This window comes from Drosophila santomea, chromosome 2L (assembly GCF_016746245.2).
Source record: "Drosophila santomea strain STO CAGO 1482 chromosome 2L, Prin_Dsan_1.1, whole genome shotgun sequence".
Lineage (NCBI taxonomy): Eukaryota > Metazoa > Arthropoda > Insecta > Diptera > Drosophilidae > Drosophila > Drosophila santomea.
In genome coordinates, this window is record NC_053016.2 from 2,846,432 (window position 1) to 2,864,089 (window position 17,658).

Consider the following 17,658-nt stretch of genomic DNA (forward strand, 5'->3'; position numbering starts at 1 on the left):
TATCATTGGTGCCCAACCAGTAGCAGTATTTTTCATGCACCTTCATCTGGAAGGCGTTAAAGTCATGCATGTTCTTAGCGGATGCCAGTTGTCCTCCCATTGCACGGCACATATTTTTAGCTGCATCCCAGGTAACCCTCAAATTATTCTCGACGTGAATCACCTGCGATCCGAGTGCTACTGATAAGGCCTATATTCCAAATATATTTATTTGTATTTAGTTGTCAGCGATAAGACTTTGAACTTTTGGCATTTTGATTTAGGATTCCGGAAATAAAACTTGATAGTAATCTTGCGAACACCAATTACTACTACAACTATTTATTTCTTATTGAGGTAATCTGTTTATAGCCGGGAGTTGCGGAGTCAAAAATAGTTCAGTCCGAGTCCAGACTGGAAGACTCGAAGTTTCGAGCCCCACTCGAGGCTTTGATGGTACTACCAAGCCCAAAACACTCTCGGCCTCAACAGCAATTACGAGTTCTAAACAAGCTCTCGATCAGCTCCACAAAAATTTACGCACACAGAACTCACAATAAAAAAATCACAAAAAAAGTGGAAGACAGCAACAATGATATCGCATTCCTGGCCTATGTGTCTTGGCCACAACAAAAAGTGAAGGGTAAAAAACGAGCAATAATTTCTGTGTTTATGTGAAATGGCCTGCAAATATTCGAGCCACATTAATAATTAATTTATCTTGCTCAGCAAAATCAAATTCAAAGCACCAACAACAGTGATGTTAAATGGTTTAACAACTTTCACGGCATAAAAAACCCAAGCAACCGAAAAAAAATATATGTATATATGTACATATATATATCAATGAGTAACACGGCACGGCTACGCATAGCAAAGTAATTGATTTCTTACAGCTTGGATTTCGGTGTCGATACAATTTCAATTTCAGCTACGAAAAATATCAATTTTAATGGCTTGCAAATCGAGAGCGAGTGAGATCGAAGGTCAGGCCAACGCACAAGGCGGCCAAATAGAAATAGTAATAAAAACAATAATCGGACAGGTGACAATAACCAGGGCAGCAACAAAAAGCTGTGAAGCTGGTGTTGGCCCACAAAATGGAACATGCTTAGCAAACTCTGATTTGCGGCAAGCGCAAGTCAAAGTTAAGCCAAACGCATTAAGCATACGCACCGTGTGACGGCCATATTGGAGTGCTGATACATTGTGAGCTTGGGTATTTGCCCAAGTAAACTGAATTAAGTAGTCAGTAGTGACTAGTGACTAGTGCACCAGTCACTAGTAGGTAGCTGCAACTGGTAGCCGTTTTAGCCTAGCTTGTTAGCAAATAGTTGCACTGCGGAGTTGGTACGTCTCATGAATTAAATCATTTTCCGCTAATTGGATTCCTTGAGGCAGCTTATCAAGCCATTTGCTCACTAAGGGCTAGTTATGCTAGTTATGAGATAATCGAATGGGATACACAGAGAAATATTGTTAGTCTTACAAGGCAAGCAAACGATGCAACATAATACGCGCATTCAAAATCCATTCAAAAATCCCACAGTCATTTTGAAAAAGTATACCAAACGATTAAGAACCCATCCCATATCCCCATATCCATGGCACTGCACTGAAGTGTGATACCAAGGTGCACTTGTGGCCCACTCCCAGCACTCGAAGCCAAGCGCCCTGTTTGCACAAGCGCTGCAGTATTCGCTTCCTCAATAGAGCTTTTCGCATTTATGTTCCATTAACTGCGTTAACCCGTTAACACACTGAGCTCATGCCTCACAATATGCTTACAATGTATATGTAGGTAGAAGATCGCAGCGAAACAAGTTCCCTTTCACTTGCATCTCGTACTTAACGAGCCCATCAATGATGCATCCAATTTTAATGCCATTTTACCATAAATAGTTTCGCAGCCGGCTTCTAAAAAATACATCTCTATCTGCTCCGCAGGCATTTCAAGTGGAAATGCCAACTGAGACACACACACACAGTGCGCATGCGTACGTGATTTTGGATTTAATTAACTTTGGCTTCGCAACAGCACAGCACATAGATACGTATGTACGTATGTATGTAGTTCATGTTTGTTGGCTAACTGAAGCAAGTGAGGCGGCTTTAAGGTGAGACTGGGCCATTGACTTTGGTAATGAAAACTCAGCCTAGTCGAGTGCAGTTCAGTCGGTCAGCCCTTCATGCAAGAATGCCCCCACTGAAGGATTTCCATGTGATACATGCCCGGTTTTGGCCTTATTTTCCAGGTCCAATCCATCCAAACCCTCCGCTGCTGCCAATTTTGCCATGTCTAGCGGCCAGGTGTTAGTTAAATGCCGCAGTCAATAGCCGCAAGGTCAATGCAATAAATTTGCAATATATAATATATTACAGACCATGTGCCATCCGCTTAATACCAATTGCGGAATCTTTCTGGTAAACTTGAAACACTTTAGACATTAATAAGTAACGAAAAACAGAGGATGTTTAACTTCAAGTAACTTAAATGTAAAATAAAGTTTATTTTTGTGTATAAGGTAACATTTATCCTAAATGGATTGATCACATACATAGGTAGACTATACAGAGATTCATGAACCTTATGAAAAAATATATTAGTCTCTGTATTTAGGGAAATAAGAACTAGTAAGTACTTTAAAACTTAATCCTGCAAATTAAGCAACTAAAATGATAAAGTTGTACATAGTCACCATTCTTTTATAAAATATTAACTAATGTAAAAAACAATTATTTTACACAGCGGATACAAATTTATAACAGTCGCTACTTTTTTCTATGGCACCTGTCATTCAGCAAAATCCCTAAAAGTATGCAAAAGATTTCTCTACTATTTTTTAAAGGCTTGCTTTTTCCGTCTTTAAAATGCCTTAGTTTTAACTAGTACGCTTTGGTAATTTGCTACTTTATGTGTAACCTCGTTCTAAACAAATGTTAATAAGCCTCAAATAAAAACACTTCATAATTTAAGAAATATGTATAACATCATAAATATATTCATTAGTTCATATCACAATCTTAATAGCTAAAGCAAAAACACATGCTTAAATTAATCAAAAATTATCAGGTTTCTCAGACATTTGCAGCAAGTCTTTTATATTGGAGTTATCTTCCAGGGGAAATCGTCTCGCTAAATCAGATAAGCTCAATCGACTTCTGTGTCGGCTTTCTGAAATCTGGTTAGGATCGAATACTTTCAGATGATAGATTAGAAACTCGTAGAGGAACATGCGTTCTCGACTGGCATAATGAAAGGCCACCGAATGGTTGGAACAGCATCCCAAGCCCTAAAATAAAATGTTTATTACCTTAGCATATTTTAATACAATTTTAAGACTCACAGTTTCAACTGCAGATAGACTCATTAGGCGCAACCAATCCGGAATGGTGTAATTGCCATCCGACATATAGTTCTCCAGATCCAGGGGCATAAACTTTGGCCTCGTGTCTCCATCCAAGGCCTGTGTGGAGTCGACGAAGTGGACGCCCACATTCTGCAGACATATTCCCATGTAAAAGTCCTCGATGCCCATCTTCTTGGGCTGCGGACAAATCACCTCGGATTCGTAGGCTTGTGTTGCAAATCGATGGAGAGCCTCACGACTCAAAATGTACGAGGCACCGCCGGACATATAACTCTAGAGAATAGCAAATTTCGCGATTAACACAAATTGTCATATTGAAATGGTAAGTTTCCAAACCCGTTCCCATATCGTAAAGTATGCTTATGCTAAACTATTTACTTCAAAGGCCCGAAAGAGCATGCTTTTCCACATTTTAGTAACGCTATTTAGGTTTTTAACATACCCACCAACGAAATGAATATGAATTTAATCCCACTTTGAAGGTCGCTGGGAATGATGTGTCAAAACACGAATCAAACTCACTTGTAAACGAGCAAAGCTCACAAGTTAATGGTAGTGAATTACTGAATTCAATTGTCACATTTGACTTGGGATTATGTAGGATTATGTTGCTGAAGTGTGGGCAATTATAACTCGAAAACTATGTCATAGGAGCCTAAAAATACCTTATGAAAAATCGAAATAAAACACAATATTAGGCAAAGTCATGTGAAATAATCAAAGTTATCAATCACGAGTCATTAAGACATTTACGAAGCTTTAGGAATAACCAGCCAGCGAGATAAACTCTATTCAAAGTGTGTGCGCTGCAGAAGCTGAAACAAAGAAAACATTTTAATATCTTGGTTTCCCAGCCGTGGGCCCCCATAACTCATTTGTGTACGTTACTTATTTATTCAGCCCAGATGTACCCAGTTGTACCTCGGCTCCCAAAGAGCTTGCCCAACACTCTTGCAAATGTCAAATGGCGAGGTGAATCCGCGCCTGCTGCCCAAAAGGCGCGGCTGTGAAAGATGCGTGACAGGTGCTCGCGATGACCTCAGGTGAGTCATTGCCATTAGTTTCTTAGTTTGCTAGTTTGTTAGTTTGTTAGTTTGTTAGTTGGCGCAGACTGCAGCTTGGATGGTTAATGCGAATTTAATTTCCTTCACTTGATCGATGCGCACGGAAAATGCAAAGACAAGAAGCTTTTTGAAGATCTTTTTCGAGATCTTAACTCTTTGGCGTGATATCATCCCGCCAATAATAGATTAATGCTTGCTTACTGCCAGGCAATGCACAATAAATGGCTATTGGTTATTTGAAAATTACACTCACAATAGGGGACCGGTTCTTCGAACAAAGAGATCCATTTGGGATTAGCACATTTCTTCAGCACATATCGTAAAAGCACTTTAGCTGACTAAACATTTTATATAATTTCTATATAATTACTTATCAAAATAGCTATAAAACTGTGTAAACCCATTTTGATATGTTCATTTGCTCTGAATAATTATACGCTAAATAAGATTTATTGGCCCTTAAAAACTTCTTTCGCTGGCAGAATTTTGGCTTAAATCGGAAGAAATAATTTAAGCAGCATCGAAAAAAGCGAAACTGAAAAACGAAAATTTGAATTTCAAATTAGCTGAACAAGCGGGCGACAAAAACATGCAAGATGAGCAGTTAATTAGAAGCTAATGCCAGCGATCAACTAGATCACTTATTTAATAAATCAAGTGCACTGGGAAAAATTGCAATAAAAAGAAGTTTGAACTCAGGCAGAATTGAGTATCATATTTCTAAACATTTTTCACAGTGCAGTGACGATATAATCGATTAACTACAAGCCGGAAGTTAATGCAAATTATGTGTAATTACTCACCACATTGTATCGCGACATCTTGTAGCCAAAGAAGACGGGCGTATCCGGATCGAAGCCACCGAGCAGATGCTGCAGATTCTCCATGACCACGTAACTGTGTACAGATTCGTAAATGAAGATGTGGCCGGAAGGATCCCCGCCAGCTTTACTCACGTATCATCGTCCGCCTTGAGGAACCAATCGTAGTCGCCGGCGTAGTGCTGCCAAACGTGGCGGAATCCCTCGCGCGTTTTGTTCCACAGATCCTCGTAGCCACCGCCTGCCGGCTCCACCACCTGGACCACGCCCAGTGGCTCGTAGTCCTCGCTGCTGGCGAAGATCAGGCGACTGCAGCGCCGGCCCCACGTCTCGTAGACACTCCTGGCCAGGCTCTGCACGTTCTCCGGACAGGTGAGCACCATGCACAGTACGCGCGGTTGTGGTTCATCCACAAACCCGGCCGTTGTGGCTGGGATTGTACCTCTGGTGGAGGTACTGCTCCAGCAGGGCGTCACCCGGCTGACATCGTAGACGTACAGGAGGAGCACGAAGGCCAGCACGAATCCCGCCATGAAACCCGTGAGCAGATGCAGCTGGGAGCGCAACTTCATCTTGGCCGTCATTCTCCACGAGCGTTGTGTTCTCCGCGACGATCCGTTCCCGATTGCCGCCAGTTGGCCGTTTGTTTTGGCCAGACGGCAATCAGCCAAAATCAGGCAGCATCTTGGCATCAGTCAGCTGGCCAGCAACCGGTTTCGATTTTTGTTTTCTTATCAAGAAGCATCAAACTTCTGCGTTGCGGTGGCAGATTAGGGATCGCCACGCACATGGGCTTCTGAATTAAGTGGGTTGTGAAGGTTTAATATCTATTATACAATGAATAAATTTAAATACCTAAACTTAAAGTATTTGAAAATTAATAAATCTAAATAAGGTAAGGTATTTGTGATTGAATAAATCTAAATACTTAATCTAAAGGTATTTTAAAATGAATAAATCTAAATACTTAATCATAAGGTATTTGAAAATGAATACATCTAAATACTTAATCTTAGAGTATTTGAATAGTTACACAGTGTCTAAGCTATATATAATTTGATAGGTTTATTTAAATGGCTAAGATTGGCGACAGTACTCCACTTTTATGGCCAACTTTTGCTCCAATTCTGATTTTCGACAATCACACAGCTCCATATCATCTTTCAATAGTGTCTGCCTCTTGTCTCTTACGCAGCACAAAAGTGGTCACAAATTGAAAATGAAAGTGTTACCAATACTTTGTCGCGACTTTGGACAATGGTAAATCAATCAATTGAGGCGCATGACATTGTATAACTACCTATCATCATTGGGTAATGAACTGCAATTGGGATGAAGTATAAAAACACCGGGCTGCTTCAATTATGACATCAGTTAGCTGACAATTTGTAGAGGCACTCCCACGAAAGGAACATCCAAACGATTTGCGATGGCAGCTAAGGTGAGTTGTGATCAAAATCAAGGGGCAGGATGCAAGGACTCAACGGATATCCTTTAAAAACTTACCTCGATTCCTATGCGTATTTCTAGTTTTTTGCCCTGCTGTTTTTGGCACTTTTGGCCGCTGGCCAAGCGGAGTACAACTACAACGAGAAGTCGGCGAAGGTGGCCAGCCCATCGGAACGCAGTGCATCCAGTTCTGGCGAGGATTTCCTGAGTGACTACCACACGCCAAGCAACAATGCGCTGAATTCGGAGGCCACGCCCGATGGCTATGACTACGTGGCGCCCGCCAGGAATCAGTTCGCCGCCGGCAGCCGTACGGCCAGTGTCCAGGCCTCCAATCTTCTCCAGAATGCGGCCAGCGCTGCCAATGCCGAAGCCGTGCTGTTGCCCTCACCGCTGCCCATCCTCCGCCACGAGCAGAACTCGGAGGTGGTTTCATCCGCGCCGCAGCAGCAGGAACAGCAGCAGCTAGCTCCATCCATTCAGCAACAGCAGTCGGATTCGGTGGTGGTCAGCTCCGTTCTGCGCCAGCACCAGGAGCCAGAGGTCTTTCCGCCCGCCAGCTACAGCTTCAACTATGCCGTGAACGACGAGAGCACCGGCGACATCAAGGAGCACAGCGAGACCCGGGATGGCTATGTGGTGCGCGGATTCTACAGCCTCGTCGATCCCGATGGCTACAAGCGCACCGTGACCTACACGGCGGATGATGTGCATGGCTTCAATGCCGTGGTCAACCGGGTGCCCTATGCCCTCAAGGCGGTGGTTGTTCCTGTGGTTAAGGTGGCCCAGGTGGCGCAACCCACTCCATTTGTGGCTCGGGATGAGCGCTCCAAGTCTGTGGATGTCATTCGCTCCTCGGGAGCAGCAGCTGCAACAGGAGCAGCAGGAGTATCAGGAGCAGCAGGAACTGTCCTGCGATCTGGAGCTGTTGCCGGTTCCGGCTCATCTTCGGGCACCGTTGCCGGATCGCAAGTGACCAACACCTTCGCCGAGGACAGCTACGCCAATGCTCCGCGTGGCCTGGACGCCTCCGGCGGTCCCTACGCCTGAGTCCTGCTCGTGGGCTACGCACTCCTTGTATATTCCTTCATTGTGCTTCATCTACTGCTAGTTTTCGTATAAATAAATACAAATCGTTGATCATAGCTTTGGATTTTGAATGTGTAGCCTACCCTCAGGCCTTTGGTGGTTAATATGGTTACCAAGAAGCTTGGAAAAAGCTTTTCGCTGGCATTTTGGAAATTTCAAAACAGGTGGTGGAGTGAAGCCTGTGTTGCGGAATCGCTAGAGGTATATTAAGGTGCGAGTGTAGCCTTTTAAGGAGCCAGCACAATGGCTCAAACAATTTTGGCCACTTTTGGTTAGGCAAAATTATGAAAGGTCAAAGCTTGTTAAGGCAGTAAGAAAAAACCATTATGCATTAAAGATATATATGTGATTTTATAAAGACTATAATTAGGATATCAACCTTTATTTAAGCCTTTAATATCATCTTTCTAGAATTTGAAACACTCTCAAAAACTAACTGTTTGGTACAACAAAGGAAACTTGAATAAATATGCATATTTTTCGTTGAATACATAAATTCCAAAAAAAATTGAAAAATCAAATTGAATAGAAAAACGTGCATAGCCGTTAAATATCTGGCAACATGGCAGCGGGAGAAGCGTTAAGGTATTTCACCAGCAACATTTTCGACTTCGATTTAAGCCAAGTCTGTCAACTGCCGGCAAAGCGTGAAGACGTTGCTAGCTGTTTGTTTTCGAGTTTGTTTTTTTTCGTATTCCGTATTGCCTTGGCTCTTTGTTTATTTTTTATTTTTCTGTTTTTTGTTTGGCGCTTCAAGTCGCGTTTACTTTTTATTGCCTTGCCGCTGAGGGCTCGTGATTGTGATTGATATTCTGTGGCAGTGCGCCGAGGTAAAAGAGTGTGAACAACGATCGAGGAGTAGTTACTGCAAGTATCCGTCGCATAATTGGTGTCAGCGATTCGAAACGGCACAAATGTGTTTGAAACCGCTGGCAAAAGTGTCACTTGCCATTTGCAGCTCAGCAATTGCGAATCGAATTGAACTCGGGCCAATTGAGCCACTCCACAGCTGACTCCACAGCTCTCCATAGCTCCATAGCTCCATAGCTCCACAGCTCCACAGCTCCATAGCTCCATAGCCACCACAACACACACCTGAGCAGAAAGCCAACCGAGTGTTTTCCCGAAGGTCGACCGCATCTTTACAGGCTTTCGACGTCTCTGCGTCACCGGCTCAAGAATGTGTTAACTCGGTGATTCAAAAACAATATCAACGGCGACTGGTCCGCTGCAGCGCTCGACGACTCGAAATTTGCATAAAAAAGTAAACAAACGCGAATCATAAAAATAAGAGAAAATAAGCAGTGATAAAATCGAAGCGAATTCCACACTCCATACATCAATCGATACGCTATGAAAGTGAATACCTGAGAATCGCCGAGAAACGAGCGTGAAATATTTGATCAAATATTTATACATCCTTTAATTATTATGTTTATATGGCATATGTAAGCACTTAAAAACCTTGTCAAGTGCTATGTCAAGTGGATATATAATATACATTTTGATAGTGAAATTCGTGTTATCAATTTGCTTATCATATTGTATCTTTCATGCTATGCAACTGATTAGTGAAACTTGTATTTTTCTCCATAAAGCCTGAGGAGGAGCATCAAAGTGATGGGAGTACGACCGCATCGAAAGCGTCTGGAGCTGATGCTGATGGTGCTGATCGGTCTGGCTTGGGGATTACTGCTGTCCGAGCTGATGAAGCGCACTCGCTGGCAGAATCGCTCCGAACGGCTGAAGGAGGAGAGCAGTCCTTTTCCAAGCAGCCAGCGGAGCAGGATCCTAGCCACGCCACCCACCACTGCTCCTCCGACTACAAGTCCACCACCGGACATCCACCGCCTCTTCAACGAGACACGTGTCCTGTGCATGGTGCTGACCAGTCCGAAGACGCACCACACCCGGGCCATCCACATCAAACGCACGTGGGGTGGGCGCTGCAACAAGCTGATCTTCATGAGCACCAAGGCGGACAGGGAACTGGGCTCGGTGGCGCTCAACGTGAGGGAGGGCTACTCCAATCTGTGGCCCAAGACACGGGCGGCGCTGCAGTACGTCTATAAGCACCACTTCCAGAAGTACGACTGGTTCCTGAAGGCCGACGATGACACGTTAGTGAAGTGCTATTTAAAGTATTTAAATAGATATAATTCATCATTTATATTTTATATTTTATTACAGCTATGTTATTATGGAGAACCTGCTCGCCTTTCTACACGCCTACGATTTCAGGGAACCGGTTTATTTTGGAAACAAGTTTCGCCAGCATGTCAAAGAGGTATAATATAAAATTCGAATAATTTTATATCTTTAGCTATAGTCATATTTAGATTGGAATGTTTTATGTTCTCTACACAAGGCCAGTATTTACACGTTGGCGCCAAAAAGTGTGCTACAAACTTGAAGTTTGCTTCGGAAATTATGATGAATCCCCTCTCCTTTTAGGGTTACATGTCGGGAGGAGCGGGCTATGTGCTGAGCAAGATGGCACTGCACCGGCTGGTGAAACTGGGCTTTGGCAACAGCAGCATCTGCACCAGTCGCAACTACGGCTACGAGGACGTGGAACTGGGACGCTGTCTGGCGGGAGTGGCCGTCGTGGGTGGTGATTCCCGGGATGAGCATGGGTTAAGTCGCTTCGTTCCCTTCTCGCCACTGCACTGGTATCCCCAGCCGCCGGAGTGGTACCAGCCACTGCTGTACTACACATCACCAGATGTAAGTTATTCTACACATATCGAGTTAATAGATTATTCAATAGCTTTGTCGCATTCATAGAACTCCAGTGACTGCTGCTCAAACACGGCCATCTCGTTTCACTACAACAACGCACAGGAGTTCTACGTGCTCGACTATATTATCTACAAGCTGCGAGTTTTTGGCTTAAATAGGGAACTGGGTCAATTGCCAAAAAAGAAAGGCATTTCTAAACCAACTTTGATTTACTTTCAAGCCAAAACGGCTGAACTTGACCAAAACGCTCTTAACAAAATGTTGCCAGGCAAAAACGTCACAAAACCAAATTACAGAACTAAGATCACTTCCAAGATTAAGAAATAATAGTTATATTATTACCATTAGATAACTTTCATTTGGATTGACTGCAACAGACTGTGCCAAAGAGTAACACCAAGATAACGTAAATGAGTCTAAAACTGCTCCTTGAATTTAAGAATTTAGTTTACTAGATGCCATTTAAGCTTTAATTTGTTATGTAGACAAACAAATAAGTTGTTGAATTTGTTTAGCTACATGTTTATTTAGAATACCACGTTATATATTATACCTGTATATTTAAAATGCTATATTAAATCCTTAGCTACATTAATATAAGCATTATATATTATACTGCTGTTTCCTGAGACCATTTTTATTGAGTTTTCTTCGAGGAGGATGACCAGCAAGAAGTCCGTATGGTCGTCTTTTATACAAAATCGTGTCCAGAAAGTGCATTTCGTAGGGAGAAACGTTGTGTATGGAAATCGAATAGGTGGAACAGCATTCCATTCCCTAAAAATTAAAGTTCAGGTTTTCGAATATTACAAATCGATATGAAGCTCTCACCGTTCCCGACGTTTGATACAGGTAGTCCTGCAGCCAGAAGCCCTCATTATCGCGATTCGGTATGAGGAAGTGCTCCAGCGGCAGTGAGAAGAACCGCTGGCGTCCCAGCAGATCTCTGGAATCCCCGGCCTGGACATCCAATAGCCGCAGGCACTGGCCCATCACATAGTCCTCGGTGCCCACATCACCTGGCAGGCAGTTCTTCTCGGCGCCCAGATTCAATAGCTCCACGGCTTTTTTGCTCAGAACATAGCCGGCGCCTCCGGACATGTAGAGCGTGGATCCCAGCTTGAAGGGGGAGCCAAAGTGAATGGGTTTGTCGGGTGAGTAGGGTTTCAGCAGTTTGCGCATATTCTCCATGATGGCATAGGTATCGTCATCCGCCTTGTAGAACCAATCCGCCTCGTGGCCATAGTTTCTGTACGCATGGCGAAACGCGGCCTTTGTCTTGCCCCACAATTTACTGCGCGTATCGGTGGCATTCAGACCCACAATTTCCAACCCAGAAACAGTAGTTCGAGTGAAGCTGCCATAGTATATCACTCGGTTGCAGTGACGACCCCAAGTCTCACTAATTGCCCGCGCGCCACTCATGTACTTCATGGGCCAGGTCAGCACCAAGCAGATAATCCTAACCGACTTATACATCAACTTGGCTAGCTCATCGTCCTGCGGTCTAGATGCTATCTGCATCAGAGGATCGGGTGAGCCCAGTTCCGGCAGGGGATTTACGTGACCATAGGGACGCAGGTGGTAGAGCAAAAACTCCAGGACATACATTTGCATGGCGCGGCAGTACGGAAGGATGACTGCTCCTCCAAAGCAGCTCTCCCAGCTCTACAATTATCAAATAGCAATGTAAGACAGAATCAACTTCAAATCAAACCACCCACCTGATTATGGTAAACGAATCGAAAGGAGCAGGGCCACAGCCAGAAGCTGTTGCGCAGGCTGTAGGGGATCAGCTCAGCCCGAACCTTAAAGGGCAGGAGCCACTCGCTGGGACCCTTCCTCATCCGCGTCAAGCACTCCCTGAAGAAGATCTCGTTCCGCAGGCAGCTCCTGGTGGCCAGCTGCTCCAGTGCCTCGCTACTGAAGATGTAGTCCGTGGTGGACACCTGACCCACATGGGCGTACACATAGGCGGCATGTGTCGCACTGAAGTAGATCTCCTCCGAGGGCGAGTACTGAGCCAGCAGGTGGCGCAGATTCTCCATGATCACATACGAGTCCAAGTACACCACCAGCAGCCAGTCGAGCTCATTGTGGCATTCCACGTAAATCTGGCGATATGCCTGCAACAGCGTCATATTTCTTTGGTTTACAATGGTCAGTCGAGGGCAGCGACGAGCCCAAGTTTTCGCGATATGCCTTGCCTTCTGGGCACCGAACTTGTAGTCCGATCGGTCCATATAAACTAGGCAATGGACGCGGACCTTCGCCTGAAGAATGCGCGCAATGCGATCATCGTCCCAGTGCTCGCTGCGCAGACCAACCTCATAGGAGTTGACCGTCTCCTTGTACGGCGTTTGGACCAACTCGATCAGGTTGGTAAAGGTAGTGCTGTTGCAGAATATGATCACCTCCAGTACGATGAGCCAGAAAACAAAGGACAATGCCAGCAGGCGCAATAAATCCCTTAGCTTCATATTTTCTGTAGTATGTACAAGTTACGTTAATATGAACAGCTCCCCGGATCAACTGGAAAGCAGGAAAGTACCCTGATCTTTTCAAGATCCAATGAAGAAGAAATGAAGAAGAATTTATTTTAGTCATAGGATATATCATAGATGGGAAATGTCTTGTACGGCTTATTGAGTTCGTCATTAAGTTGCTTCTCAATCCAGGGCCTCATGTGCGAGATGTTCGTGTACAGGGCAGGCACATTCTGCTGTCCGCAGGACAAGCCACCGTTCACAATGCCGGCGAACTCGTAGAGCGTCGGCTGTCCGAGAATGGGACACATTAACGGGGATCCACCGTCGCCCCGGCAGGCATCCCGCCCCTTCTCCCCGCCCGCACAGAGAAGACTGGGGTCCAGCTGGAAGTTGCGGCCCAGAGCCGTTCTCCGCAATAGCGACTCGCAAGTGGACCTGCTCACGACGGGCAACTCGATGCGCTTCTGCTTGTGCGAATAGCTCTTGGCCAGGGAATTCTGCTTGCCCCAACCGGCCACCAGGCAGCGTTCCCGATCGAAGGACACTCCGGGCGTGGGCCAGCAGATGGGTGCAATGTGCGGCGTGATCTCGTACGAAATAGCCAGCACGATTAGGGCTATGTTGTTTATCCCGAATATGATACTGAAACCCGGATGCACTACAATCCTGGCCGCAGTTCGCAACCGAATCGTTTTGCTGTACAGCTGGTTTATGTCCCAAGCGCCGCCGAGGATCACAAAATCGTTGATGGTCTTATCATGCACCAGGTGGGCAGCGGTGATCACCACGTTTTCGGTGACCAGAGTTCCCGCGCCAAAGAAGTCGATCATGTTATGCATCAGAGCCACCGTCCAAGGGAACTGATTGGGTTTCGCCTGATCGGCGGCCACTGCAGCTGTGGGATCCAGGCCATTGGGATTGCTCCTGCCGCAGTTAATCGGCGCACCGACAACTAACTGGGATGTAAGATATATATTATTATTCGTGCAATACAACTCAGTGTACTTACCATTTGAGAAGTGTGACAGCAGGTTTCCGAGTTCTGGCACAGGTTCTGATTCCAGGCGCCCGACTTGCACAGTCCTTTGGGCACGCACTCCATCTGGAGGCCACATGGTGCTCCCGCCTCGGTGAGCGTCCAGAAACAGCAGCTGATTAGTATAACTCCTCGCCACATTGCTAGCTTAGCGACTGAACGCTGGACTCTAAGTATAAATCTATTCAGAGAAGTCTTTCCATCGAACTCGCGTTCTGAGAAGAAAGAATCATTCACTTCGTTATCAGAGAACAAGTGCAAAAAAAACGGTTCGATTCAAAAAAGTAGGTGCTTTCAATAATAAGTACGAAAATTACTTGAGACATATATAAACTTTTATTTCCGCATATGATAGGTATATATATGTATATATTATGTAATTTATGTTGAACTAAACTTATTGTATGATATAGTAATTGGGGTAAGGTGTATAACTTGCTCGTACTAAAAGCTCTTGTGGGACTAGCCAACTTTTAAGATGCGATTAAATGTGTGTTTTTCTTATAATCTATAAGAGATTACTGCAGACCCGTAGCCATATATACATTTGTATACATTTTAATCTTGTAATGAGAGTGAAGATGATTGAGCTTTAATTCAGAAAATATATAAATACAAGAGAATTTTAGTTCAAGGATGTTTTGACATTGTAGAAAGCTATTTTGAAAACATTTAAATACACGAGAAGGTTTAAGGATGTTTTGACATGATAGAAAGCTAAAATAGCACGCTAAGCACTTGCTCCAGGTGCGGATTGATCCACTCCCTGAACCTGGACACCTGGGTGAAGGTGCCGGGAACATTTCTCCGGCCGCATCCAATGCCAAAGCTTACGATGCCCGCCTGCTCGTAGCGTTTGGGATTACCTTCCATGGAGCAGAAGAGGGCGGATCCTCCGAACTGGAGGCAGACATCTCTGCCCTCCTCTCCGCCGGCACACATCAAGCTGGGGGGCAACTGGTAGTCCGAACCCAGTATAGTTTTTCTCAGCTGTCTCTGGCATTTCGAGTCATCGACTACGGGCAAGTCAACCTTCTGTTGGATGGGTTGAACTTCAATGTCGGCTAAAGATCTCACACCCCAACCGGCGACCGTGCAGATCCTTTGCGCAAAACTCGTGCCCGGAATGGGTAAGGATATGGTCTGGACTTTGGCCCCCAACTCGAAAGGCGAATCCAAAAAGAGAAGCGCCAAGTTGTTGGCTCCGCTGCTGTAGTTAAATGCCTCATGCGGCAGGATCCTAATCACTTGGCGATCCAACGGTGGAGCTACTTTCTCACTGGATGACAGATCCCAAGCGCCAGCTCTCACCGTGATATCATGGGGGGAAAAACGCACGAGGATGTGGGCAGCGGTTAGCACCAGACCCGGGGTAATCAGAGATCCACCTCCGAGGTAAAAGCCGTTGCCGAACAATGCCATCACCCAGGGAAATTGATTCGGCTTGCTTCGGTCATCATATATCCTGGAGTTTTCGTCCAGACCATTTGGATTACTCGTGTCCACTGGATATTGTGAAGGACTTATACTCATGCCGATCTTTGAAACAGTTGGTAAATATATTAAAATATATACATAATATATTATAAACCCACCACATTTGACTTTTCGCAGCACACTTCTGCGTCGGTGCAATTAATGGTGGAACTTAAGTCGAAGAAAGGCTCCTCCTCGCGACAATTTTCCCTGGGAACACATAGATTGGAGCTCAGGCACATGTGAGTGGCACTGCTGGACAGGATGAGGCCCACAAAAAGAAGCAAAGCAAAGGCCCAGAATTGCGACATCTTGTCCTCACGGAGCAGTTGCGTATACTGCCCGTTCTGGTACTTGGCATCTGCTCGTTTTATAGAGATAAGATGAAGCCATTATACATATATGAGTAATAAATTAAAATATTTTGTGTATATACTGATAAAGCTAGGAATTTCATTTTAATTTAGAAATTATTAACATATATTCTACAAATCGTAGGTGCCTTCATCGTTATCATTTCTATCGATGCAATCTCCAAACTGAGCAACGTTTGTGAAGATTTGAAAATATTTGGGATATGAGCAAATCTGAATTCTGAATCAGCTTTTGTTTCTTAGATAGTTATGAAAATATTATACATGCATTTCTAAGAGCTGAGCGTAACGAAAAGGTGTGACGATGAAAAACACATATATATATTATATGGATCCAGAGAACGAGCGCAGTACTGGCAAAAATGCAGCAGAGGGAATGTGTTTTTCTGGATCGAAACAATCATTCCCAGCTGGTTACAACGACGCCATCAACCTCTCGCCCCGTGCTTTTCCTGCTCCTGGGCATTGGGATTGGCTATCTAATCACCCAGGTGCTTGTGTGGCCCATAATGGATCTCAAATCGCACACGAATCGCACGGCAAGATGGACTGAACTGGACATTGATTTGACCGAAGAGGTGCGAGTCCTGTGCTATGTGTACACACAGCCCACTAATCACAAGACGCAGGCCAAAGCCGTTTGGGAAACTTGGGGCAGGAGGTGCAACAAGCTGATCTTCTTTAGCAGCCGCACTGATGTCAATCTATCGGGAACTGTGGCCCTGCCCGTTAGTCCCAACTACCGGGAATCTTGGCTGAAAACGAAGATGGCCCTGAAGTACCTTCATGAGCACCACCTCAACGAAGCCGATTGGTTCCTGGAGGCCGACGACGAGACCTATGTGGTAATGGAGAACCTGCGATACATGGTCTATCCCTACAGTCCACAGTTGGCCATCTACTTCGGCTCACCGGGCACTGTGATGAGTCGTGCTGCACTGCGTCGCTTAGTGGAGGTATCCCTGCCCAATCCTGCCAAGTGCGAGCCAAGGGATGAGGGTGCCACCGCAGGCAAGCTGAGGGAGTGCCTCGAGAATGTGAATGTGCGGGCGGGCAATACTTACGACTCCAAGGGACGCAGGCGCATGCATCTCATCGAGCCGCAGGCCAGATCCAATCTGTTTCTGCGCTATGACACAAACTCCTGGTTCTGGAAGTTCCTCATCTACAGAACGCAAGATGTATGTAGCTTAAAGTAGTTATCTATTATAATACCAATCATTTTTGCATTTATCCCAGGGAATTTTCGCTTGGTCCAACTATGCGGTTTCGTTTCATTACGTTCATCATCACTATATCCACTGTTTCGAGTATATGATCTACAGACTAAGGAGTTTTGGTCGAAAACAGATTGAAGAATCACTTCCAGCTAAGTTTTATACCGCCGAAGAGAAGGTGACAAGAACACAACCTATGGATGCTGAGCCAGAAGTTCCAGCTGACTACGCTTATTAAGAGATAATCATAATATAAAAAAATCCAATTTTTAAATTGGTATTTACAATTAATTTACTAACTGAAAAAAAGCATTGAAAGCATCACAGCCAAGTTGTAAACTTCGAAGTGATCAACACTTTCAAACAAAAAGTGCTCTACGCTGAAGCGCCAAAGTTAAAAGATAAAATAATCTTCAACAAAAACGATTTTGAATATCCACTTGTTGAAAATAAAACACTCAGCTAATCGTGTGTCAATTTATTAAACTTGCAAAATTGTGGACTATACTTAGGTATTAATAAAGTAAGAAATTAATTAATTGTCGTACCTA

The 17,658-nt window shown here is 44.5% G+C and overlaps 7 protein-coding genes across 8 annotated transcripts; 3 read left to right on the plus strand and 4 right to left on the minus strand.

The window, feature by feature from the left end:
- Positions 1 to 3,038: 3,038 nt before the first annotated feature.
- LOC120453879 (glycoprotein-N-acetylgalactosamine 3-beta-galactosyltransferase 1) lies at positions 3,039 to 6,818 on the minus strand. The gene is made up of 6 exons (XM_039638796.1): positions 6,742 to 6,818; positions 6,536 to 6,671; positions 5,371 to 6,031; positions 5,218 to 5,311; positions 3,327 to 3,623; positions 3,039 to 3,272 (listed from the first exon to the last, which is right to left on the minus strand). Exons 3-6 carry the CDS (start codon positions 5,925 to 5,927, stop codon positions 3,039 to 3,041), a joined length of 1,182 nt encoding a protein of 393 aa, XP_039494730.1. The 5' UTR covers positions 5,928 to 6,031; positions 6,536 to 6,671; positions 6,742 to 6,818.
- LOC120443982 lies at positions 6,665 to 7,827 on the plus strand. The gene is made up of 2 exons (XM_039623456.1): positions 6,665 to 6,676; positions 6,766 to 7,827. Exons 1-2 carry the CDS (start codon positions 6,665 to 6,667, stop codon positions 7,732 to 7,734), a joined length of 981 nt encoding a protein of 326 aa, XP_039479390.1. The 3' UTR covers positions 7,735 to 7,827.
- A 558-nt stretch (positions 7,828 to 8,385) lies between these two features.
- On the plus strand, positions 8,386 to 11,066 carry LOC120458820 (glycoprotein-N-acetylgalactosamine 3-beta-galactosyltransferase 1). The gene is made up of 5 exons (XM_039646628.2): positions 8,386 to 9,037; positions 9,372 to 9,893; positions 9,964 to 10,060; positions 10,228 to 10,500; positions 10,561 to 11,066. Exons 2-5 carry the CDS (start codon positions 9,394 to 9,396, stop codon positions 10,840 to 10,842), a joined length of 1,152 nt encoding a protein of 383 aa, XP_039502562.1. The 5' UTR covers positions 8,386 to 9,037; positions 9,372 to 9,393; the 3' UTR covers positions 10,843 to 11,066.
- A 10-nt stretch (positions 11,067 to 11,076) lies between these two features.
- On the minus strand, positions 11,077 to 13,026 carry LOC120458818 (glycoprotein-N-acetylgalactosamine 3-beta-galactosyltransferase 1). Its single transcript, XM_039646627.1, has 3 exons — positions 12,240 to 13,026; positions 11,347 to 12,183; positions 11,077 to 11,292 (listed from the first exon to the last, which is right to left on the minus strand). The coding sequence occupies exons 1-3, from the start codon at positions 12,993 to 12,995 to the stop codon at positions 11,119 to 11,121; spliced, it is 1,767 nt and encodes a 588-aa protein (XP_039502561.1). The 5' UTR covers positions 12,996 to 13,026; the 3' UTR covers positions 11,077 to 11,118.
- An 87-nt stretch (positions 13,027 to 13,113) lies between these two features.
- LOC120451932 (phenoloxidase-activating factor 2) lies at positions 13,114 to 14,201 on the minus strand. Its single transcript, XM_039635956.1, has 2 exons — positions 14,014 to 14,201; positions 13,114 to 13,960 (listed from the first exon to the last, which is right to left on the minus strand). The coding sequence occupies exons 1-2, from the start codon at positions 14,179 to 14,181 to the stop codon at positions 13,115 to 13,117; spliced, it is 1,014 nt and encodes a 337-aa protein (XP_039491890.1). The 5' UTR covers positions 14,182 to 14,201; the 3' UTR covers position 13,114.
- Positions 14,202 to 14,411: 210 nt separating this feature from the next.
- Positions 14,412 to 16,039, minus strand: LOC120458846 (phenoloxidase-activating factor 2). Its single transcript, XM_039646672.1, has 3 exons — positions 16,006 to 16,039; positions 15,636 to 15,877; positions 14,412 to 15,579 (listed from the first exon to the last, which is right to left on the minus strand). Exons 1-3 carry the CDS (start codon positions 16,031 to 16,033, stop codon positions 14,758 to 14,760), a joined length of 1,092 nt encoding a protein of 363 aa, XP_039502606.1. The 5' UTR covers positions 16,034 to 16,039; the 3' UTR covers positions 14,412 to 14,757.
- Positions 16,040 to 16,246: 207 nt separating this feature from the next.
- On the plus strand, positions 16,247 to 17,593 carry LOC120458278 (glycoprotein-N-acetylgalactosamine 3-beta-galactosyltransferase 1). Of its 2 annotated transcripts, XM_044006906.1 has the most exons (3): positions 16,247 to 16,468; positions 16,520 to 17,071; positions 17,130 to 17,593. In XM_044006906.1, exons 1-3 carry the CDS (start codon positions 16,253 to 16,255, stop codon positions 17,343 to 17,345), a joined length of 984 nt encoding a protein of 327 aa, XP_043862841.1. In that variant the 5' UTR covers positions 16,247 to 16,252; the 3' UTR covers positions 17,346 to 17,593. The 2 variants fall into 2 exon arrangements, with proteins under 2 accessions (XP_043862841.1, XP_039501807.1); XM_039645873.2 differs by having other exon boundaries at positions 16,247 to 17,071.
- The last annotated feature ends 65 nt before the right edge of the window (positions 17,594 to 17,658 follow it).

Coding starts and splice junctions, on each gene's coding strand:
- LOC120453879 (XM_039638796.1), bottom strand. CDS start 5,927: ATGCCAAGATGCTGCCTGATTTTGGCTGATTGCCGTCTGGCCAAAACA. Junction 5,312..5,370: donor CTCAAGGCGGACGATGATAC/GTGAGTAAAGCT, acceptor ATCTGTACACAG/TTACGTGGTCATGGAGAATC. Junction 3,273..3,326: donor GTCTATCTGCAGTTGAAACT/GTGAGTCTTAAA, acceptor ATTTTATTTTAG/GGCTTGGGATGCTGTTCCAA.
- LOC120458820 (XM_039646628.2), top strand. CDS start 9,394: ATGGGAGTACGACCGCATCGAAAGCGTCTGGAGCTGATGCTGATGGTG. Junction 9,894..9,963: donor CTGAAGGCCGACGATGACAC/GTTAGTGAAGTG, acceptor ATTTTATTACAG/CTATGTTATTATGGAGAACC. Junction 10,061..10,227: donor TTCGCCAGCATGTCAAAGAG/GTATAATATAAA, acceptor CTCTCCTTTTAG/GGTTACATGTCGGGAGGAGC.
- LOC120458818 (XM_039646627.1), bottom strand. CDS start 12,995: ATGAAGCTAAGGGATTTATTGCGCCTGCTGGCATTGTCCTTTGTTTTC. Junction 12,184..12,239: donor GATTCGTTTACCATAATCAG/GTGGGTGGTTTG, acceptor TGATAATTGTAG/AGCTGGGAGAGCTGCTTTGG. Junction 11,293..11,346: donor TGTATCAAACGTCGGGAACG/GTGAGAGCTTCA, acceptor TTTAATTTTTAG/GGAATGGAATGCTGTTCCAC.
- LOC120451932 (XM_039635956.1), bottom strand. CDS start 14,181: ATGTGGCGAGGAGTTATACTAATCAGCTGCTGTTTCTGGACGCTCACC. Junction 13,961..14,013: donor GCTGTCACACTTCTCAAATG/GTAAGTACACTG, acceptor CTTACATCCCAG/TTAGTTGTCGGTGCGCCGAT.
- LOC120458846 (XM_039646672.1), bottom strand. CDS start 16,033: ATGATAACGATGAAGGCACCTACGATTT. Junction 15,878..16,005: donor GATGAAGGCACCTACGATTT/GTAGAATATATG, acceptor TAAAACGAGCAG/ATGCCAAGTACCAGAACGGG. Junction 15,580..15,635: donor GCTGCGAAAAGTCAAATGTG/GTGGGTTTATAA, acceptor ACTGTTTCAAAG/ATCGGCATGAGTATAAGTCC.
- LOC120458278 (XM_039645873.2), top strand. CDS start 16,253: ATGCAGCAGAGGGAATGTGTTTTTCTGGATCGAAACAATCATTCCCAG. Junction 17,072..17,129: donor TCATCTACAGAACGCAAGAT/GTATGTAGCTTA, acceptor CATTTATCCCAG/GGAATTTTCGCTTGGTCCAA.